The sequence below is a fragment of the Dromiciops gliroides genome, chromosome 3 (assembly GCF_019393635.1).
Source record: "Dromiciops gliroides isolate mDroGli1 chromosome 3, mDroGli1.pri, whole genome shotgun sequence".
NCBI lineage: Eukaryota > Metazoa > Chordata > Mammalia > Microbiotheria > Microbiotheriidae > Dromiciops > Dromiciops gliroides.
In genome coordinates this window covers 405,103,785-405,128,106 of record NC_057863.1, presented here as the reverse complement: position 1 = coordinate 405,128,106, position 24,322 = coordinate 405,103,785, and the positions used below count along the sequence as shown (strand labels likewise).

The 24,322-nt window shown below is 38.0% G+C and overlaps 1 protein-coding gene across 1 annotated transcript in view; it reads left to right on the top strand.

Moving 5' to 3' along the window:
* LOC122746748 (aldehyde oxidase 1-like) overlaps nucleotides 1-24,322 on the top strand; it is an 88,230-nt gene that overhangs the window by 24,161 nt on the left and 39,747 nt on the right. The window contains exons 7-20 of the mRNA XM_043992663.1: nucleotides 656-742; nucleotides 2,363-2,443; nucleotides 3,042-3,186; nucleotides 3,385-3,477; nucleotides 4,528-4,679; nucleotides 4,864-4,957; nucleotides 7,111-7,220; nucleotides 10,073-10,257; nucleotides 10,822-10,984; nucleotides 14,495-14,587; nucleotides 15,266-15,435; nucleotides 15,960-16,083; nucleotides 19,902-20,024; nucleotides 24,224-24,320. Of these exons, the coding sequence (XP_043848598.1) occupies nucleotides 656-742; nucleotides 2,363-2,443; nucleotides 3,042-3,186; nucleotides 3,385-3,477; nucleotides 4,528-4,679; nucleotides 4,864-4,957; nucleotides 7,111-7,220; nucleotides 10,073-10,257; nucleotides 10,822-10,984; nucleotides 14,495-14,587; nucleotides 15,266-15,435; nucleotides 15,960-16,083; nucleotides 19,902-20,024; nucleotides 24,224-24,320 (1,717 nt within the window). The remainder of the gene's footprint in view (nucleotides 1-655; nucleotides 743-2,362; nucleotides 2,444-3,041; nucleotides 3,187-3,384; nucleotides 3,478-4,527; nucleotides 4,680-4,863; nucleotides 4,958-7,110; nucleotides 7,221-10,072; nucleotides 10,258-10,821; nucleotides 10,985-14,494; nucleotides 14,588-15,265; nucleotides 15,436-15,959; nucleotides 16,084-19,901; nucleotides 20,025-24,223; nucleotides 24,321-24,322) is intronic.

The window sequence follows — 24,322 nt, the reverse complement described above, 5'->3', positions numbered from 1 at the left end:
TCTAGTCCAGTTCTCAAACTACCACGTCTTTCCACTAATATTAAATGATTATTTCAATTCTGAGTAATTAAAAACCTAGCATGTGAACATCAAGCAGTATGCTTAGTTTGTAGGCTTACATATTAGAAAATATAGCTCAAACAGAGGATAAGATATTTCTTACCTCCTCAATAAGAATCAGAAACTCAGATGCTGTGCAGTGGATAGAGCACAGGCCCTGGAGTCAGGATGACCTGAGTTCAAATCTGGCTTCAGACACTTGACACTTACTAGCTGTGTGACCTTGGGCAAGTCACTCAACCTCAATTGCCCCACCAAAAAAAAAAAAGAGAGAGAGAGAGAGACTCAGATACTTTTTGGAAGGTGGGGGTGGGGAAGGTGGTCTGGATCCGTCATCTAGAACACCTATCACGAGTTCAATAATTTTGTCTTGACCAGTCAGCCTGGAGTACAGAAAAGTTAAATAACTCACCCATGATCAAAAAGCTCATCTGTGTCTGACAGAAGCAGGCCCACCATCCACTGTACTGTACATCCTCTCATTCTTATGCATTATACTTTATAAATATGTTAAGAAAGACTAATTATTCATCACTACCATAATTCTTTAAGACTTCTACAGATCAGCAGTAACTTCATTCTTTTTTCCCCCCAGGCTACTGATTGTTGCCAGAGTAAAGAAAATGGCATCTGTTCCTTGGATCAAGAAGGTGAATTGCTGGACTCTGAGGAAGGGAATAGGGTATGTTAAGTTAAAGATTTTCTCGAAGGTTACCCTAGTACCACAGCTCAGCTCGCCTTACCATTGGGCAGAAGAGCCGGCTGCTTATGTGGTGTAATTTGAAGGTCCCCAGGAAGGTTCCCTAACCCAGTGATATCTGTCCCTTAGAGGAGCATTGCTTTTTTTTTTTTTTTTTTTGGCGGGGCAATGGGGGTTAAGTGACTTGCCAAGGGTCACACAGCCAGTAAGTGTCAAATGTCTAAGGCTGGATTTGAACTCAGGTGAGGAGCATTGCTTTTGGCTAAAGAACCATCTCTTATTGAAATGCAAATCCCCATGGTCAGGGAAATGTGATGTCTGTATTGACTGTGGATGCTTCACATTTTTTCATCTTCCTTCCTGTTAAAACTGTCAGCTCTATTTTGAAGAGATCTGATAGTTTTGATAGGAAGGAAGAAGAAAGGGTGTGAAGCCTGGTATGGTGCCTGGTTAATGGCACCTCATTCGGGGCAAGGTTACAGAAGAGGAGATAGTAGGTGCAGAAGACAATCTTTGTCTCCTCTATGGCTTTCCATAGGATCAAGGCACTTATAAAAATATTCCTTTGATGCTGTATTTAATTGTTAATTCAAAAAGCATTATGTTAGCCAGTCAAGCTCATTTTATGGCATTATCTACAAATTGGGAAATTTCCCCTTTCTGCTTTTGCTCTTTTAGTGGCAAGAGGGGTTTAAATCAGTTAATTTTCTTTCAAGAACCCTAATCACTTCCTTCCCTTTATACAGGCTTCTCTCCAGAACTCCATGACAGCTATAATTAAATCAGAAAGTATTTGACCCTTTTGATATCACTGGTGGTTAATGATTTTTTAAAGGACATCAAAAAAAAAAAAGGCCTTTTTACTCCTCTGGGTTTCTCAACTATAGAAGGAGTGAGCCCGGGACCTCTGGCTCAACCCTGGATGCAAACTTTACCTGAGAAACCAAATCACAAATCTTGCCATTAACATTCATTATAATTTTTTTTGAAATGTATTACACAAACTCAGCACTTTGCATAATGCATAAACGTCATTTTTTTGCCCTCAGAGTTAATAGTCAAAAGGAGACAAGATAGTAAAGTGACTCATAAAGTTATAAAACTAAAAACCCCTTCCCCTAGTGTATCTTTTTTTCCTATTTAGCTTTTCATTTACTTTTTGCGATTATCATTTCTTTCCCCACACAGAGGGGATAGAATGGGGAAGAGGATAATGGACAGAAGGTTATAGGAAGGTAAAAGTGAAAAGAGAGGAGAAGACCAGAAGTAATTTAATTTAATCCAGCAAACATCTATGCAGATTATTATGTGCAAATTACTGCATAGCAAAGGAAAATTAGGAAGAGGGACAGAAAGTAAAAAGGGAGAGATAGGAAAGGTTAGAAAATGCAGAATAATTTTCTATCACCCAGTGCCTACTATTTGTTTTGTCACTGGTGCTTCTAGCTGTCCCTAGATACTCACATCTAGAGATGAAGAAAAGGTAGCCCAACAGGGGAAGAGTCTTCACATTTGTGCTGAGCAGCTGGGGTCTATTTTATAACTCTTTACTCATAGCCAATTAGAGTACTAAAAGTAACCACTGGGATTTTCTCTTTCAAGACATGTAAAAAACTCTTTCAAGAAGAGGAGTTTCAGCCATTGGATCCAACCCAGGAATTTATATTTCCCCCAGAACTAATGGTAAGCCAAGCATAGTTGTGCCCATGCTGTAAGAATTCATGATGAGGTGTCATGGTATTGAAGCAATGGGTAATTTTCTAGGCTCCTTCTTAGAGGTGAATAACATCCAGTCAACATTTGGGTTCAGTGTGCAAGGGCAGGAAAGGAGAGTGGGTGGAAAGACTAGATAATTCATGGGCCATTTTCTATGGAAAATATATTATGTCACCCAATATAGCAGCCACAATTCTAATTAACCTACATCTTCCCTATTCCCTCTTTTAACTCCTAAATAGGATTATTTCTCGGAAATAATTCACCCATTTATATACATATATGTGGGACACTTTATTTTTCAAGAAGTACACTCATTGAAAATGCTATTAGGCACTATGTGGGAATACTCCCTTGATACAGGAAAAAAAAATTTGCTATGCTTTTGGCCTCATACTTTTTGTTAAAATTTGATTCTCGTATAACTTGAGAGAGTCGAGCTGTTGTAATTATTAAAAATCACCTTCATTACTCTTTCAAAGATGGTGACAAGCCCAAGAACAGAACAGAAATGAAGTGGCAAGATGTTTAAATCACAACATGATCCTTATTGTTTTTCCACCAGATGATGGCTGAGAAACAACCTAAAAGAACTAGGGTTTTCTATGGGAATCGAATAACCTGGATTTCTCCTGTAACACTAAGAGACCTTCTGGAAGCAAAAGCCAAGTATCCGGATGCACCAATTGTCATGGGAAATACCACTGTGGGTATGTTGAAACTAGGGATCTTTTCCATGTGAACATGGTCAAAAGATTTTGAATAACCCTTCACACACTGAATGCATTCAAAGGAAGCAATGGAACTCCTGATGTTTTGGTTGTTCAATTGTTACCATGATTTCAAGGTCAGAAAGGCAACTACTTTGGTTCATTAAAGTCTTATTCTTATTTTTTTCACCCCTTTAGGACCTGATATGAAGTTCAAGGGGATTTTTCACTCAGTTATCATATCTCCTGATGGAATTGCAGAACTGAATGCTATAAATTATACAGACAATGGTGAGTTCTTGTATTCTCTGCTTTGGGGCTTATGATGCATTAAACCACATTATTTGCCCTCCCTAATGGGGAAGTAAAAGTAATAACTCTTCCTAGTTATGATTATATACAAAGAGAAAATGGTGGTTGAGTCTTGAGTCTTTAAAAAACCAAACTATTGATTGCTTTTGTTGTATACAAGTCATTTCTTGATATGCCAACATCAAACCAACATTTGTAACAAAGAAAAGCAGTTAAACAAAATAGTATGACATAAAGATCACCTTCCAGAGCATTTACCTCATGCTGCATTAATAACTCCTAACTCTTTACCAAGAGGAGGGAAGAGTGTTTTATCAGATCTTTTCTAAAACCAATATTGGTCATTATTGATAGAGTCCGGCTGCCTTTTGGTGTTGTTTTCATCTTAACACTGTGCATATAGTAGTACTCCTGGTTGGACTTATTTCACTGTGTATCAGTTCATAGCAGTTTTCCCATGTTTCTCTTAATTTCATGTATTTATCATTTTCTCTAGAGCAATATATTTCACTTGCATTAATATAACATATTTTTTCAACTGTATTCCAATCACTGGATACTCATGTTATATTCAGTTTTAATTTTTTTTCTATCACAACAAAGCATTCTTTCTGACTCCATTTTCCTTGGGGTACAGGCTCAGTAGTGGAATTACTAGGTCAAAAGGTATGAACAATATAGCTACTTTCCTTCTTGCCACTTTCTTCTCTTTAGAGATTGACAAATCTTGAGACTAAATTATTGAATAATCAGTTTATGATCGAGGGAATCTTAACTATAGCTAAGCAATATTAACTAGCTTAATCAGCCTAGTAGTAGGTAGTGTTAGATAAATCTGCCAGCCTACAAAGTGTTCATTCTTCCTTTACATTTTAATTGAGAAGCCTCATGTATTGTATAGAAATAAATCACCATAATAGCTTTTCAGTTTTTCTGATCCAAAGATTGAAACTGTAGGATGATTCTGTGACCAGGTTAGATAATCAACATTGCTTTATGTCTTATTGATTTTAAATGTCTTGATTTCAGGTCTGACAATAGGTGCTGGTTGTAGCCTAGCTCAGCTGAAAGATATCCTGACTGATGTGGTCTTGGAGATTCCAGAACAGAAGACTCAAACGTACCGGGCTCTCTTAAAACATCTGAGGACTCTGGCAGGATCACAGATCAGGAATGTCGCAGTAGGTGTTCTTATATGCTAAACCACATAATATGATTGCTCTTAGCACTATATAACACATGTTCAGTTTGATCAGGAAGAGATAGTATAGGTCCCCAAACCTTGATTAATTCTTTTCAAATTTGTATTTTTAAGTATTTCTTAGTAATGAAATAAAGATGCCAACTTTTGTTTTCTTTACAAAGTCTTTAGGGGGCAACGTCATTAGTAGACATTCGACATCAGATCTGAATCCCCTTCTGGCTGTGGGTAACTCCACTCTTAATCTGGCTTCAAAAGGTAAGTTATAAGAAAGGGAATAGAAAGTGTCAGAGGTGGAACCCTGATAAATCAAACTGATAGGACAGAAAAGGGCTACTCCTACCTTTTGCTTTCAAGTAGGACTGTACCTAAATCATCACAAAGGATGAACTTTTGTGTCAAGGACTACTTTGGCAATCTGGTAAGGCTGACTGACCCCTTTGATGTTTTTAAATGCATGAAATAAAATATATAGGATTATAGAGAAAAACACTTAAATTGAAATACAGTTATAAAAATATTTAAAAAAATAAAAGAAAACCCATTCATGAACCTCAGTTTAAGGACTTCTGATCTAAATCAACAAGTCCAAAATAATCCCTGGACAGATGTGTCTGTATTTCAGTACCTAAATTGGTCTAGCTTCTTTTTCCTTTTAGGTATAGCGGATAGAGAGCTAGCCTCAAAGCTGGGACTCTGACACGTATTAGCTATGTGACACAGGGACCTGGTCCCAGAGCCAGGACTCTGACTCATACCAGTTATATGACCATGGGAAATTCACTTTACCTCTCCATGCTCTAGGCAGACAAGGTGCTAACCTGAATTGGTAGAAAGAGTTTCAGCATCCAGGAGTTTCCTAAATGAGTGAAACCATTGATCAAATCCCTGTCTATCCTTATCTCTAAATAGGATACAGGATCTTAGGTAGCTAATCAATAAATCACAGGCATTTATTAAGTATTTACTATAGGCTGAGAACTGTACTAGGTGCTGGAGATCAAAGGATGCCCACGTAATTCACATGGTTTTCCTATCTCAACCAACTTGAAAAGTAACTGGAGTGGTTTATCATTTCCTTCAGTTGATTTTACAGATGAGAAAACTGAGGTAAACAGGGTTAAGTGACTTGCCCAGAGTCACACAGCGAGTAAGTGAGGCAATACTTGAACTCAGGTCTTCCTGACTCTAGGCCCAGTGTATTATCTACTGTGCCACTTAGCTGCTCAAAACCATTAGAAAGTTCTAATTGGCATACCCTAAGTCCACAACAGGAAATATAAACTAGCATTCCAGTATATGCATAGGCTTCCTTCTTGAACTTGGTAATTGCTAAGTATCCTTTCCTTATATCTCCTAATCCCCAGAATTTTCTAGGTGAAGAAGGTTTTTGATCCAAGAATGTTCCACAAACTCCAAAGAGAGATGTTACATAAATTAATATCTCTAATAAGGGTTAGAAAACATTAGCTTGGGGCTAGAGATATAAGCATAAACATTAACAGAGTAGTCGATCTGCATATTGAAATGCTGGCAGTATGTTGGTTAATAAACTTCCAGGTGCTTGAGAATGGAGGAGGATGAGAACGGACTGTATTTGCAGGAGTAGAATTAGAAAATTTCTAGCTATTGGGTTCTCCTGTGAGTGCTAGCTCTACCGCAGCCCACCAAAAGGAATTTCATATATAGTTAGATAATGAACATATATGTGTTTATTTGGATGTTAGTAAGGAAGGGAAAAATCAAAAAAGGTTATTTAAAAATTAGCTATAGCTAGGAATAAAACTTCTCTCTTTCATCCTCTCCCCATCCAACCCAGCTAATCCTTTTCTTTGATGCAGTTAGGTGACAAAGTGCTAGACTTAGAATGAGGAAGACCTGAGTTCAAATGTGACCTTTATGATCCTGAGCAAGTCGCTTAACCTCTTGTCTGCCTCATTTTCCCTCATTTGCAAAATGGGGATTATAATAGCACCAACCCCCCCAGGGTTGTTGTGAAGATAAAATGAAAATTTGGAAAGTGTTTTGCAAACCTCACACTACAACAATACTAGATATTAATATTCCTGGTGGTATTTGGTTGCATGAGTTCCTTCATTTATCAGAATTTGATCATGTGAAGGAGAGAACAAGAGGGATAGAGAGCCTGCCTCAGAGTCAGGAAGACCTGGACACAAGTCTTCCTCTGGTACATACTGGTAGTATGCACAAATTACTTTACCTCCCAGTTCCCCCAGACAAATCTCTTAAGTTCCAGAGAAGATGCCCATCTTCATTGATAAAGGAAATTCCTTACCACAAGCTCCCCACACTCAATAAATTCACTGGTCTGCTCCAGAAAAAAAGGGGAGGGGGGTGGAGATGGGAGAGACAGAATAGAATCTGTGGAAATTGCTTTTTTTCCCCAACAGATGGAAAGCGACAAATTCCTTTAAATGACCAGTTTCTTATGAGGGCACGAGGTTCAGATCTCAAACCAGAAGAAATATTGGTCTCAGTGAACATCCCCTATTCTAGGAAGGTAAGGAATGCTTCAACTTCTTGGTTTTTACCAAGGAGCCTAATATGAACAACTTAAATCCTGATCAGACCTAATTTGGAGGGGAAAGATAAGACAGGCTTCCTGTATTTACAGTAAAAGTTTAAATCTCAGAAAATGTTTTGATACAAGTAACTTTGCACAAGTCATGCTCCATGACTGTTATCTGTTACCATACTCCTCTTCCTTCTCTTTATTCTCCCTCTTTTTCTTTCTCTCTTTGTTAAAATAATAAACTTTTTTATTTATAGTTTTGGGTTCCATTTTTTATCCTTCTTTCCTTCCCTCCCCTCCCTTCTCCCTGAGGCATCAAACAATCAGATGTTTTCTCTCCCTTTTTAAAATGCAAAGCTGTTTTTTAAAACTGAGACTATTCTATACTAAGTTCCACCCCATATTGCTTTTATTTCCTTTAAATAAGGTTTAATGAATATACATTTTCCTGTTATGGGTGTTAGAAGAAGGCATAGAAAATGTTTTTATTAAAAAGCAATGTAAGACTTCTAATATAAGACTCATATGACATTCAAGAGAACTTAGAGCACAAAGTTTAAATAAAAGGATGTTAAAAAATTTTTTAAAATATAATTGGGGGAAAAATAAAATGAAAAAATAATGGGAAAAAAAGATTTATATGACATTCTATTTCCCTACTGAGTATTTTCACTGTCTACCCTCTATGCCTAGAATTCTCTTTCCTACAAATCTCTGCCTCTTTGCTTCCTCTAAGTCTCACCTAAAGTCCCACCTTCTGCTAGAAGCCTTTCCTAGTTATTTTTCATCTTAGGTCCTTCCCTTTGGGATTAGCTCCAATTAGTTGTACATACACATATGTATGTATGTATATATGTGTGTGTGTATATATATACATATATATACACATACATATATTCATGTTTATAATTTGCACACAGTTTACAAATTGTCTCTTCTATTAGAAGATGAGCTTCTTCAGAGCAGACAGTTTTTTGCCTTTCCTTGTAGCTACACTTTTTAGCATGATGCCTGGCACATAGTAGGTACTTAACAAATGCTTGTTGACTTGATTTGATTTGACTTGTCCTTGACAATCAATAGTTTGATCCAAGATTTTCCCTCTACATGGTAACCTAGACAAGCTTGGCTCTTCTTCCCATTGGAATGGTGTGCGACATGCCCACATTAACCCATCTGAGGCAGCTAGGTGGTGCAATTGATAGAGAGCTGGGCCTGGAGGCAGGGAGACCCAAGTGTAAATCGAGCCTCAGACACTTACTAGCTGTGAGACCCTGGGCAAATCACTTAACCATTGTCTGTTTCAATTTCCTCAACTATAAAGTGAGGATAACTATAGCATCTACCACTCAGGGTTGTTATGGAGATGAAATGACATAATTTGTAAAGTAGTTAGTACAGTGCCTGATATATAGCAGGTGCTTTGTTCTCTACCCTTTCCTCTCTATCTAGACACACAAGGAAGTCTGTAATATATCAGTGTGGCGGAGAGGACAGGGAAAAGCAATTGAGGTATTCCTTACCAGGAAGTGGAGATAGAAAGGTGTAGTATTGATATATCTTGTTATTCATGTTTCTGAAAAATTGTATAGAAATAAAATTATTCAGTTATAATCATATTGAAATGGAGAATGTTGTTGATTGGAGATGAGATGTGTCACATAATCAGACTCACACAGCTAATTATTGGCAGAACCAGGCCCAGAGTCCAGTGCTTTTGAGTCCACCTTCCATTGTACCATTTACATTTCATATCCTCTGTGGAAGATATTGTTAAAGGGCTAAAATTCTAGCTAGTCTGTCTAAAATATCTAATGAGTGGTTGCCAATAAATTATAAGCTTTAGCAAGAGTTAGACTTTTAAGCATTTATTAAGGAGAATGAGAATTTGGTAAAGAGAGAAGAAAAGGCCTACATTCATCTATCTATTAAAGGGAGAGCACATTTCTAGCTCCGCTCTCCACCAGAGTCCAAAGGAAAAAAAAGAGAGACAGAGCGCCCGGCTCCCCATTCCTCCTCCACCAGCAAACATCACTTCCTGACGCCAAAGAAAAGACGCATGGTCTTGCCTTCAAAGACCTTCCTTTCATGGCGGAGCTTTTCTATAGGAAGTCTCCAGCAGGTGGCGTCATTCCAATTGTTACAGTCCCCACTTTGTTTCTTCAAGAAATGGGACATTTCCTTGATGAAACAGTCAAAAATGGCAATATAATAACCTATGCTAGCTAACAATATGTTAATAACAATATAGAAAAGGGAGAGAGGAAAGTTTTGTCCAGACGGGCAGTCCCTCACGAACTGCTCTTTGCCATAGGTCTTGCAAAGGGAGGGCCTCTGCAGAGAGTACATGTTACAGATGGTGTATATTATAACAGAAACAGAAAATAAAATCAATAGAACAAAACTATTCATATAAAGTCTCTGAGTTCTCTCGTCTTCTTGGAGCGGTAAGATGTCATCAGGAGGAAACTGGATTCTGGTAAGATCAGAAGAGTGAGATTCAGCTTGTCCCTTCATGGACACCATCCAGCAGGTGGTGTCATTCCAATCATTACAATATCTAAGGGAAATATGTGGTGGATCTTTTTTGTAAGGTGAAGAACTCTTTTACAAAGTAAATAAACACCTTTTAATTTATTGTTTTACCAATTTTGGATTAAAAAAAAAAACCTGCATGATTTTCTGACAGTAAAGCATATATTTTTTTTAAATTAAACTTTACTAGTCAGCCTGATGGCTAGTCATTCAGCAAGGTCATGTGCCTGTGCACGTGCATATGTATGCATGTATTCTTATCTCCTGAGTAACCAGTAATTTTTATGTTTAATTTTTGTCCTTAGTGGGAATTTGTCTCGGCCTTTCGACAAGCTCCGCGTCAAGAAAATGCCCTGGCAATTGTTAATTCTGGAATGAGAGTTCTTTTTGAAGAAGACGCAAACATCATTAGAGACATTTGTATTTTCTACGGAGGCATTGGCTCTACTACTGTTTGTGCTAAGAAAAGTTGCCAGAAACTTATAGGAAGGTACAATATGATGTCTATAGAATTAGAAGGATGGGACATTTCCAATTTATTGTAACATAGAATTCTTTATTGCTTCAAAAGCCTTACTAGAGTGAGTACTTCTCCCACAGACAGAGATTGCAGTCCTTCCAGACCTTATTAGACAATCTTCAGGAGCTGCTGGAGCCAACCTTCTGCTAAGGATCTACTTCACACTAAGCTAGTCTTTGGACAATAGGAATACTTCATTGTGTGACTATACTCAGGTCAACTCTGCTACTTCAGCATAAGTGACCATGGGTTTTTAACAGCAATACCACCAAAGTGTCAGCTCCAGCAGGTCCCAGCAAGTTGGAAGGAATTCAAGTGTGGGCCCACTGATGAACTATTTGGGCCCTCTTATAAGGATCAGGGAAATGGGACTAACGCTTGTCTCATAGACTTATCATATAAAATAATCATAATCATAACAGCTTTTATTTATTTCAAGAGCCATGCTTTGTTCCATAGGCTACCTGAATTTGTAGGCTAATGACTTGTGTACTGAGTTCTACTTTAAAAATTTTTTAAATCAATTTCTTATAGAGTCTGGAATGAGGAGATTTTGGGTGAAGCTTGCAGATTGGTTCTGGATGAAATTTTCCTCCCAGCCTCAGCTCCAGGGGGAATGGTAGAATACAAGAAATCCCTCATTGTCAGCTTCCTTTTTAAATTCTACTTAGAAGTATTGCAGAATTTGAAGATGATGGTAAGTTTAATATAGTGGTTAGATCTAGTTTCCTTCTTCTGAAGGACATTGTTAAATATCAGTGAAGAAAGTACTCAGTGGTTTACTAGATTAGATTATCACAGAAAAATTTCTTATTCCATATACAAATATGGGAAAATTACTCATCCCAAGATCTCTTAGAATATTGAGGATAAAATAGGACACATTATACTCATGCAAAAATCATGCCCCTGATCTATATGCTAATGTAGTGTTCCCTAGGACAAGGCTTGGTCTTCAGCTAGGTGACCATCTTTGAGAAACATCGTCCATCTAAACTCATAGTTCTCTATAGTGTAAACAGATTTTTAAAAATGCCAATAATTTCATTTTTTAAATCCTTGAATGTGTAGAACATTTATGTTCTTTAAGAGTATGAATGTTACTAGCCGTGTGACCCTGAGCAAGTCACTTGACCCTCATTGCCCTGCCTAAAAAAAACACAACAATTTTTTTTGGGGGGGGGTGAGGCAATTGGGATTAAGTGACTTGCCCAGGGTCACACAGCTAGTAAGTGTTAAGTGTCTGAGGCCGGATTTGAACTCAGGTACTCCTGACTCCAGGGCCAGTGCTCTATCCACTGTACCACCTAGCTGCCCCTAAACAACAAAATTTTTAAAGAGTATGCATGGATATTCTGCCAACAAAAAGTCACTACAGTAAAGTAGAAAGAATGGTGGTTAGTGAAAATAGGTTTGATCACAGTGATCTCTTCCCAAAGTTGATCACTTTGACTAAGAAATGCCAAGTTGCTTCTAGACTTTCTTATCTTTCCTGTATCTTTTCCTAACAACAGTTCTTTGAGATTAGAAGGGGGGAAAAGTAATTTTCCCATTAGAGGTGGGAAAACTGAAGCCCGGAGATGTTTACTTTTATGAAATAGTGACATAGCCTATTTTTGATAAAGAAAAATTTGAAATGAGCATATTGATCAAAAAAGGAAACTAAAATAATTTCTATAATAGCCCAGTCCTTGGCTTACTATTAAAACCTTTTTCCCTTGTCATGTGGTGAAACTAAGAAAAAGATTGTTCTCATTCTTTGATATATCTGTTATTGATGTGAGATGGGTTCACTACAGATCACAGCCCATCTATAACTTCTCTTCCTGCTTAACTCTTGCCCATATCCTCCCAGAAATTCTCCATAGGGGTCTACCCAGTGTTCTGGAAGGCATCCTCTAGATTAGTTGTGTCAAATTCAAATAGAAAGGAATCCCTGAAGGTTCATGTTGACTTAGAAAACCACAAAATAACATGATGTAGCTTGTATTTTTTTGGGGGGGGGGAGGGGGAGGCAGTGAGGTAGTGCAGTAGATAGAGCACCAGACCTGGAGTCAGGAAGACCTGAGTTCAAATATGGCCTCAGATACTTATGAGTTGTGTGACTCTAGGCAAGCTCCTTAACTCTGTTTACCTCAGTTTCCTCACCTGTAAAATGAGCTGGAGAAGGAAATGGCAAACTACTCCAGTATCTTTGACAAGAAAATCCTAAATGGGGGCCACAAAGAGTGAGATATGACTAAAAACAACTGAACAACAACAAACAAAATTGTATTTTTATTTACTTTGTTAAACATTTCCTGGGGCAGCTAGGTGGCGCGGTGGATAGATCACTGGCCCTGGATTCAGGAGGACCTGAGTTCAAGTCCGACCTCAGACACTTGACACTTACTAGCTGTGTGACCCTGGGCAAGTCACTTAACCCCAATTACCTCACCAAAAAAAAAAAATTCCTAATTATCTTTTTTGTTTTTTTGCGGGGCAATGGGGGTAAAGTGACTTGCCCAGGGTCACACAGCTAGTAAGTGTCAAGTATCTGAGACCGGATTTGAACTCAGGTACTCCTGAATTCAGGGCCGGTGCTTTATCCACTGCGCCACCTAGCCGCCCCCCTAATTATCTTTTAATCTGGTTCAGGCTGCGCTCTAGGATTTTGCAGGAAATGATTCCTCTGCTTCAGATCACGGACATTACATGGGGACCAATGAAGTACATGGGTTGGCTGTGTCTTAAGCTTTACTTCTGCAACTTGTTCATTTTTTGGTTATACATTTTAGGCTCACTGATTTAGACCTAGGAAAAAAACCCTATAGACTATCAAGTCAAATTCCCTTATTTGAAGATGAGAAAACTGACCCCCAGGGAGGTTAAGTAATTTGCCCACAGTCATTTTTAGGGTTGTCTTTTATGCCTTTTCTGGTATGCATTTCTCTTTTGGTGATATGCTTCACCCTATTTGTGCCTCTTGGGTAAAACTACAAATTTAATTTAATGTAATAACACATGATTTGTAGCCACATAGTATCACCAGAAAAAAATAGTGAGGGTAAGATGGACCTTTGCTTCTGGAAGAAGTGAGGGTCATTAATAACCTCAGAGTTATTTTAATTGCATGCTATAGAATAAGAACAAGAGCTGGAATTTATATGGTATCTTAAGTGTCTCCAAGTACATTTATATGAATTATTTTATTTGACCCTCACAACAACCTTTAAGGGTACATACTAGAGATATTATTTTCCATGTTTTATTTTAAAAATAAATGTTTTATTGATGGTCATAAAAAAAATTCCTGTTAACTTCTCATTGACTATCAAACTTGCCCCCAGAGAATTAAAACATAATAAATCAATATATTGGCTATTTCTGGTAGTGATTTTACCACCCCTTTACTGAGAGACTCTTGTACTAATTTTGTAGATGAGGAAATTGAGGCTCAGAGAAATGAAATTAAGTGACTTTTCAGTGGATAAAGCACTGGCCCTGGATTCAGGAGAACCTGAGTTTAAATCTGGTCTCAGACACTTGACACTAGCTGTGTGACCCTGGGCAAGTCACTTAACCCTCACTGCCCTGCAAAGAAAAAGAAAAAAGAAAAGAAATTAAATGACTTTTCCATCATCATAGAGCTAGTATTAAAGGTGGGATTTAAGTCCAGGTCCCCTTCATTTCTATACTTTTTCTACTTTGTTACATTTTCATTTATGAACATAGTATAATTTTCCTGTAATGGTTAGCTCCTGTCTTTGAAAAGTTGACCGTATGATCTTATAATTTTAATTTCTTATTTTTTTTTAAAAAAAGATCAAATAAATGCAAGAGATGCTAGAAGTTAGTGATATAAACTTATTTAAAACTATGCACATACTATATAATTTTGATATTAGCTTTCTATATTTATGGGTTTTTTTCATCTATAAAATGAGAGAGCTGGACTAGGCAGTCTCCAGTGTTCTGTGTTTTTGTCTCCAGTTTCTTCTGCTAGATTGTTATTCATTACCCGAAGCCAAGAACTGTGTATTGTGACTCTTTTTTATCCACAGTTGCCCTACATACAGAAGACAAATCAATTAATGTTTGTTAGCAATGATGGCAATGATCAACTTAATGTTAGGTTTGGAATAGAACTGTTGGCTATTAGGTGATTTGGGGTTTTACTCATGGTTTATTTTAAAACATTAAAAATTATGAACTGCTTTCCTTTCAGAACCCATCTCTCTGTCCTTGTTTACCTGCTGAATATGGAAGTGTTTTGGAAGATTTACATTCCAAAGATTATGAGGCAGTTTTAAGGTACCAGGTTAGTGACATTTTTCCAATACCAAAGTGTAAAAGCAGGGACTATAAAGATCATGCATGACCATTTTTTGTTCTGCATGGGGCATAGGTGTTGGAAATTAGGTGGTAGATTTGCAGGAAATAAAGAACTATATCTTAAAGCAACAGAGAAAGTTTGTTTCTCTCTATGTGTTGCCACATGGCCCCTGGGTTTTGTCAGTCTTCTTGTGTCACTGAGACATCTCTTATCTTACTCTTCTCCACTTATTTGGGAAAACCTACCAGCATCAAACATGAATAGGCACTGAGGGAAAGAAAGGAGAGTAATATTTATTAGCTTATATTATGGCAAAAAAAACCAAACCCACACCCAAAACCAAAACTCAGTTGCTTAAAGTATTATTTATAGGACTGATACACAGGTACACAACATATATGTTTCCCTCGGATCTCTATAATATAGTGAAATCTTTATCCAGATGTTATTTCCCTAAGACTTCAATTCCCATAAAACTCTTACCTTGTTTTCTGAGATTTTGCTGACTAGAAGAGAGGGAGGATAGTTGGAAGTGATGATGGACAACACCAGCAGAAATTAATGTATGAGTTTTCTTATGGTTACTTTGTCAGAGGAGCAAAATGAAAAGAATGTAGTTGTGCTCTCTATTGATACATATAAATGGCTTTGTTTACTAAACAGAAGGTAGACACAAAACAGTTTCTTCAAGATCCAATTGGGCGTCCCATTATGCACCTTTCTGGTATTAACCATACAACGGGTGAAGCCGTTTACTGTGACGACATGCCTGCACATGACCAAGAACTTTTCTTGGCCTTTGTAACAAGTTCAAGAGCTCATGCCAAGATTGTGTAAGTAATATCATGATTTGAGGAAAGCAATAATAGTTTGCTTTTTCATCTAACCTCTAAATCATGCTGCCAATAAAAGTACTTTGCTAATTGAAGAGAGAAGGCAAAAGAGACAAAGAGGGTATCAGTTCTAAATAGATGATTCTGTGATTTGCTTTTAGTCATTGTAGACTGGTTCCTAAAGCTTGTTGCTTGTATATTTTTTTTTAGGGTAGACATTCAAAGGGTAAAAATGAATCCTTGCATAAAAGCAAGGATTTTCCTCTGTACTTTCCCACCCAAACCCAACTTGGTGCCACTGTTCTGTTGTCTTAGACTAGATGGGAAAAAGGCTGCTGGGACAAAGAATAGAAGGGGGCACTTTTTCCAGAATGCTCACACTCATCATCAGCCAGTGGATCATTTAGGACAGTGGAGTAGTTGTTATCTTTCATATCTTTCTTTCAATTAACATATTCTAAATAGCTTTAAGGTTTCATCTTATGTTTCTCTAAGAGAAAGTTGCAATTTATTTTTTAATTTAGGTCAATTGATGCATCAGAAGCTCTTAAACTACCAGGAGTAATTAATGTCCTGACAGGTAAAGATCTTCAAGATGTAAACTTCAAGGATTATCTTGAAAAGGAGGAAATATTGGCAACTGATGAGGTATAATGATTTTACTGTCTATTTTTAAGTATCTTTTCCCCAATTGATGTCACTTATATTTAAGGAGAAACCAGCATAAAATTTTCAAAATATGTTAATTATCAAATTATTCTAATATTCCTTGTATCTTTATTGTGGAATTCTGTGTTCAAATTGTGAATAAGCCAAAATCCACTTAGTAATTTTTTCATGTAGCTATTTATCTAAGTGAAATAAAAATATAATTTATTTTTTAAAAAGAGGCATGGTATTAAAGTTGGAAGATCTGGACTGTGATTTGTCAAGGAGAGAGTGGCAATAGAACAAGAGGGTAAAGATTTAAAAATGTAGAACATGGGGGCAGCTAGGTGGCTCAGTGGATAAAGCACTGGCCTTGGATTCAGGAGGGCCTGAGTTCAAATCTAGCCTCAGACACTTGACACTTAACTAGCTGTGTGACCCTGGGCAAGTCACTTAACCCTCATTGCACTGCAAAAAAAAATGTAGAATATGTGTATAATTGGACTATTAAACTATAAGGATAAAATTGAAAGGAAGAAAATGAGGGCAGAGGAGTGGGTGAGGTACTAGGAGAACAGAGAGGTGAAGGGACTTGATATCCTATTGAGAAAGAAGAATATGTTTAGGAGAAGTGAGACAAAGGGTGAGATAGAAGAATAGAAGACCATGACTAGAGAGAGGAAGTTCAAGATCATGGAGGTGGTACAGTTAGTTATAAATAGATGATGATGTGACCTAAGATCACTGCCTTCATGAGTGACTAAGGTGCAGGTCATGGAAATTAAAGAGGTTGCTATATTTATTGGAAGGCTAGTTATGCCTGAAGGAACATCAACATGTATACTGAAGTCCTTGAAAACGAAGGTAGTGTTTGGGGAAGATAAGACAACCATTAGTTAAGGAAACCAAACTCCTGAAGAAAGTGGGAGAAAGACCTGGAGGCTGGTGGATAACTGAAAAGGATCTGTACTGAGTGATCTTGGCAGCAGGTGGCAGCAAAACTCCTCAGTGCAGTCGGAATCAGATTAAAATGTAATTGGGAAGTGTTTAACAGAAATAAAAATTCAACACAGATAATGTTAATTTGTGGTCTTCTAAATCAACATGCAGCCTCGACTGTTTTCTATTGAAGATTTATATGACATTCCAGTGTGTTTAGTTCTGGTTATTAAAATGGCACTGAACAGGCTCTTGGTCTGGAAAAATGTTAGTTCACACTCAGTTTGTAGAAGAAGTACATTGCAGAATTTCTTGGGCCTCTCTGACCACTCTAGGCATTCATGTTCTCATTCAGTATCTAAGTCAGTGTCTAATAGGGACAATAACAATTTGATAAGCAGACTCAAAAGGAAAAGAGTTTTAATAATCAGTGGAGTTTGGAGAAAACCTACCTTGAACAGAAACCGCTGTGAACCGTATGAGATGGCCAAGGTGTTTTGGCAGAGTAAGCTGAGACCTGTGGGCATTAAGTAAATATTAACTAAAAGCCAAGATTGTTTGCTATTGCCTGTGGAGTGCTTGCTTTGTGGATGAAATGGAATAGGACAGTGTTCAAGCCTATGAAGTGCTTCGAGATCTGAATTGTTCATTTTTACATTGCATAAGGGACAGTGACAATGTTTTCTGGATATTCTCTACCCCAGATCCCCTAGAAATAGGAATGTACACTGGAAAAATGTTAACACTGGTGATACCATTGTGATTTATATAAATATCAAGGTATAATAAATTAGCACAGTCCTAGGCTGTATTAAGTAGAGAGTGAAGTTTGAGAGGTGGGAGGTGACTAGGATAGTAAGGGGTCAGGAGAGATGTCATGTCAGGATCAGTGGAAGGAACGAGTGATATTTAACCTGGAGAAGAGAAGGAGAGTGAATAGGAAAAAAATACAGAGGAGAAGGGATGTCAGCAGATAGCTGAAGAAAAAAAATACAAAGAATATGCTAAAGTAATTTTTAGCTTTTCAGAAGTGGGCTGAACCAAAGTTAATAAAAGAACCAGACAATAGCTTCTCATCTATCTCATTCTTTCCCTTCTGCTCTCCATCCCCCCAAAAGTTCTATGTAAAATGCATTAAACTCTAGACCAGAAGTTTTTCACCTAGCCTTATCATGGCCCTTCCTCTTGCCAGTACAGACATATCTCTCATAAGAAATAAAAAAGATATGTCTTAATGACTCACTGTTGTCAGAAGTTTTATCAGAGATTGAAATTATAGAGAAGGAATAGGAATGTGGTCCAGCATATGGCCACTATGCTAAATGGTGTTTCTTCCTGTCAAAGGCCTTCCTTTACTCTCTTATAGACAGGATTTAATTTAACAAGCATTTGTTAACTATTTTATTAAGTTCTGGGCACTGTTCTAGACCCTGTAGATACAGAGACAAAACCAAAAAAGTTCTTGCCCTAATGGACCTTACTTTCAGTTAGGGGTGGTGGGGATAGTAGTCGATATGACACATGCACAGAGAAAGAAAAACAAGAGAATGTGAAGTGAGAGCACAAAGAACCGAAAAGTCTTCTAGCAGAACATGGGTCATCTGAACTGGCCTAGAAGGAAGTTAGGGCTTCTCAGAAGCAAAGGTGAGGAAGAAATAGCCTGTGTAAAGGCATGCAAACAGGAGATGGCATGTTGAGTTCAAGGACTAGACAGCTAGTTTGGCTGGAATGAGGAATGTTCTTGAAGTGAAATACTATGAAGTAAGGTTGGAAAGCTATCTGCCAGCCAGATTGTTGGATGGCTTTACATATCAGGATGAGAACTGTGCGTGTTTTACTCTCAAGAACCACTGAAGATTTGTTGAGACAATAAGTAACACTGTCAGACTTGTGAATTCCAAATATCAATTTAGTGCCTGTGTCAAGGATAGATTGGAGAAGAGAGAGCCTGAAATTAGGAAGACCAATTAGTAGGCTACAGAAATAATCCAGGTAATGGGAACCTCAATTAAGCTAGTGTCATGTGGCTTCCATGACATGGAACATGCACTTGAGTCCTGGTATCTTTAGGGAGTAGTTAACTCTTTCTTTCGTTATAGCCCTCTGTTCATTAATATAGGCAGCAGACAACCACAGGTCAGGAAGCACCTTCCCTCAGAAACCTGCCCTCAGATAGGCCCCAGTCCTGATCTATTCTCAAGAAGCAATGCTACTGCTGTCCATTCCCCTTGGCTACTGCTAATGCTGATCCATTTCCAAGGAGTCTTGGAATTTCTTTAATCCCTTTTGGATCGCTATCACTCTTCCTTTAAGTGTGTCTTGTTTCTAGAATATTTGTTAATAATGGATGTGCTACTTCATTATTCATTTGTTTCCCTTTATTCAGTGGATACTTATGTACCTGCTGTATAAGCAGGTCCCTACTAAGGCCCCATCTGATGCCCCATTTTGGCACAGAGCCTACCCTTGAGTTCTCAAACTTCAATTTAGTGGTCTTGAGCTCTAGTAGATCCCACCAAGCCAGAAAATCTTCCAAATGCTGGCCATGTGACAGAATCTGTTGTTGGAGAGCCTCATCCTCTGAAGGGTGGCCCCTAAGGAGTGAATTTATTTGAACACAATAGCATCCAATCTACTAACACATGGAGAGGTAGTGCTCAGTACTGTATCCACCACTGATGAAACGGGATCTTTGGAACTTTAGATATATGTACCAAACACCAACATTTAACATGGGGATACATTCAGAACCTCTGGTGCCGATATGTGTACCTAACTCTGTAGTAGAATGTGAATGTAATACAAGAGAAGAATAAAACATGCACTCTCCTCTTTCCTCTCCCCCCTCACCACCCCCATCTGGTCTTTGTGTTTTTTAGGTCTTTGCTGTGGGTCAGCTTGTGTGTGTTGTGATTGCTGATTCAGATGATAAAGCAAAGCGTGCAACACGTCTGGTGAAGATTGAGTATAGTGATTTGGAACCCTTGATCCTGACTATTGAGGTGATTATCAAATTCTTCAGTGGTTCCCTCTTAGAAATTAGGAGAACAAGCAGTTATCAATCTTTAAGGGGAGAGGGGCAGCTAGGTGGTGCAGTGGATAGAGCACTAGCCCTAGATTCAGGAGGATCTGAGTTCAAATCCAGCCTCAGACACTTGACACTAGCTGTGTGACCATGGGCAAGTCACTTAAGCCTCATTGCCCTGCAAAAAAAAAAAAAATTCTTTAAGGGGAGTTGTGTCACTAGACACAGCCAGCTGTGTCCTCTCTCACACTTAATCTCTGAGCACCATTCAGCCAAACTCTGTAGGAATTCTTTCCAATTTCCCATTTTGCTGTTCCCCAATGTGTATCTCCCTATATATAAAAAAAGGTTTTATAAGATTAAATTATCGTCTTATAAATGTATAAGATCAGTGCTATTTTGAGAATCCTCATGTGCCTATAGACATCACAGTTAGTTAGTCACATTTCAAAATGGATTTTTTTTTTCAGGACAATGGGGGTTAAGTGACTTGCCCAGGGTCACACAACTAGTAAGTGTCAAGTGTCTGAGGTCAAATTTGAACTCAGGTCCTCCTGAATCCAGGACAGTTATCCACTGCACCACCTAGCTGCCCCTCAAAATGGATTTTTTGAAGCTAAAATCATTTTAGAAGTTTCCAAAGGCTATTAGATTTCACCCTCTGAAATTGTATATGTTCTTATGCATGCTTTTTATTGGTTCTTTTACTTGTCCTATAAAGTAATGAAAGCATTTCACAATTTTAAAAAGTTAGGGAAGCTAATATTAACATATTAGATGTAGAATTTTTAAAAAAGATATTTTGAGTGCTTTAAGGTTACTTAGGAAACAAGTTTATGTTCACAACAGGATTATTTGTCATAGGAAAAAACAAAGTCAACTCTACCTTGGAGAACTGGCTAAGATGAGCCCCCAAGAGAATTTGTTCTAAAACAACTGTGCATTCTGCTGTTCTCTACCAAGGACCCCTGAATTTGTTTGAGCAATTTCTTTTTTAAAAAGCAAAAAAAAAAGGGGGGGGAAGCTAGGTGGCTCAGTGGATAAAGCACTAGCCCTGGATTCAGGAGTACCCGAGTTCAAATCTGGCCTCAGACACTTGATACTTACTAGCTGTGTGACCCTGGGCAAGTCACTTAACCCCCATGGCCCCCTCCAAAAAAAAAAGCCAAAAAAAAAAAAAAGGCTAGTCTATTCAAAATCCAAAGTTCATGCCTTTTTATTGAGCCAGGAAGATAGTCAAATGATTGGGGGCTCTTGAGTCAATTGGATCAAAACAGATGTTTTTAGAAGAATTAGGACCATTACTTACATAATAAATTTGTTTTGAACATCACTGTATGCTCCCCATTTCCTTTCCTAAAGAAACAAAATATTTGAGTTTGGAAGCTATAGATACTTCTCTAGTACTTAAACTTGTCATAAGGACCTGGGAGGATTAAATGAGGAGATGAAAAAAAAATAATGGTTAGTATTACCATAATACTTTGAAGTTTACAAAGCATTTTATACCTACTATCTCATTTGATCCTCATGACAACCCTGTAGGGTAGGTGCTATTATTGTAATTTTTTTTTTTTTTAGTGAGGCAATTGGGGTTAAGTGACTTGCCCAGCGTCACACAGCTAGTAAGTGTTAAGTGTCTGAGGCCGGATTTGAACTCAGGTACTCCTGACTCCAGGGCCGGTGCTCTATCCACTGTGCCACCTAGTTGCCCCTATTATTGTCATTTTACTCATGGAGAAATTGAGGCTAAGAAATTGAATGGCTTGCTTGGAATCACAGAATTAGTAAGTATCTAAGGCTGGATTTGAACTCAAGTCTTCCTGATTCTAGATACAGCACTTTATCCACTGCACCCTTAAATCACTTTGCAAATGTTAGAACTCTATTTAAATATGAGCACTTCTTCTCTACCTCTTTCTCTTCCTAATCCTCCATCTCTTCCTTCCAATTTCAAAATGTTCCCATCTCCATCATCAAGGGAAAAAAAATTAAGAAACAACTCATAAAGTCTCTAATTCTCTGACAAAAAGCTCCACCCAAAGTAAAAATCCAAACTTTACAAATGTTTCCTACCAAGAGGGTGTGGAGTAGAGTCCTTACTCCACCTCTCTCTCATGTTCATTAACAATTAAATCTAAGACTGATTAAAATGCAAACGGAGGGATTAAAAGGGTGTGTAGAGAATGGTATAATGCCCAAATCTAGATCAACTTCTGGCCTCTTTCACCAGGAAATACTTAGAAAATATGTAGACTCAAGTTGGCCTAGAAACCCAGGAACACATCATCTTGAAAAAAAAAAATTGCTCAGTAGAGTTTCCAAATGAACTTTGGGAGGCAGCTTGGTACAGTGGAAAGTGTTCTGAACTTGGAGTCTTTGGACCTGAGTTCAAAGCCTCTAATTGCTACTTACCTGTGAGACCTTGGGCAAATTGCTTTTCTCTGGAGTTCAGCTTTCTCACCTGTGTAATGAGATTAGACCAGAAGTACTCTAAAGGCCCTTCCAGCTCTAGATGCGGGAGCTCATGATAGTGTTTTTGACCTAGGAAATATTATCTTTATGTTTTGGGGAAATAGGTGGGGGGTTCGGGATAGGGGTTCTTAGGAATTCCTCTTTAAAGAATTACATCCTCAGGGCAGCTAGGTGGCACAGTGGATAAAGCACCAGCCCTGGATTCAGGAAGACCTGAGTTCAAATCTAGCCTCAGACATTTGACACTAGCTGTGTGACCCTGGGCAAGTCACTTAACCCTCATTGCCTCAGAAAACAAAACAGACCAAAAAAAAAAAGAATTATGTCCTCTTGCACACAAATCCAATTAGAATAAAATAATGGTTTATTTAGGGACTGGGGAAGAGAAACCAAGAGAGAAATCCATGGAATTCTTCTCATGGGGAGAAGGTATAGCACAGAGGCATGGCTCTGAGATACCTATTTCCTCGAGCAGGAGACAGGCAGATACTTTTATAGAGGTCCGATGGTGGTCTGATGATGTGATCGTCTGACTGTGGAAAGTTCCCTTATTGAGGGAGGACCATCCCCCACTGGTGGTGACTGGGGGAGTTGGGTGAAGGGTGGCTGTGGATCTCTCAAGGCATCAGCCACACCTAATCTGATCTCCCTAGGAGTGGGGGAGATTGGAATGAAGGGTGGTGGTCCGGGAACTAGCTCAGTCCAGATCTGGTGCCTCTTCTCTCTTTAGGTGCGTCTGTCCTTTGGTTTAGTTTCTCAAGGAGAAGGTTCTTTGATGCACCCCAGGCCCATAACATTTAGCTTAGTTAGAAAACAAATGAGGTGATTAAAAAAACTATTAAATGTATCAGTTATTACTTTGGTATAATAAAATCCATCCATCATCAAATAACCATCACACTTGAGCATGGGAATTAATTTCAGAACATATTATAGTTTATGTGGTATGATTCCTTTTTAACACTTGTCAAGAGACACTTGCCGTGGCTTGTGTGGCATGGTGCCAAAGATGTGTACAGCATCTCTAGGAAGAGTGTAGTTGTGGGAAAGGAACTGGGACTTTACTGTAATTTATGCATTCAGAGTTGGTTCCCAATCATAAACCTTTTTTGTTGAGTTGTATTTACTTTTCCCCAGTCTCATTGTTTGTGTAAACTTGATTAGTGAGTTGCTAAATTTTTTCTTTTGGAAAATACCACATAATTAATTTTTACCAAAGTTCTTCAACACTTGAAATTAATCATTGTTATGATGCAAACTGCTTTCCTTCTGTCCTCTTAACAATAAACTTAAATGTTTGCAAATCTGGTCATGGAAAATGATCTTTGTGATTTGAAACTATTTGAAGTGTACTCCCCCCAGCTTCCCTCCCTGCCTGGAGATCTTAAATTGCATTATTTGTATGGTCTCCTTAGGGGGTGTCCCTGAGATTTCACTGCCTCTGTAGGACTCATTTGTGGGAAAGTTCTAGCTTAGGCACAGGAAGAAGGCTGCTAAGACTCAAACAATGAAAACAATGAGGCTGGGTCTTGTGTAATGTTGAGTTTTTATTGGTCAGCCTTGCTTTTCTTTTTTTTTTTCTTTCTTTCTTAATTTTTTTAGTAAACAAAATTTTATTTTCTTTCCTTTGTACTTCCCCTCCTCACATTTGAAAAAAATCCTTATTATAAATATATATATTTTTTTCCATTTTAAACTTAGGATGCAATACAGCACAACTCTTTCTATGAGCCAGAAAGAAAAATAGAATATGGAGATGTTGATGAAGCATTTAAAACTGTTGACCAGATCCTTGAAGGT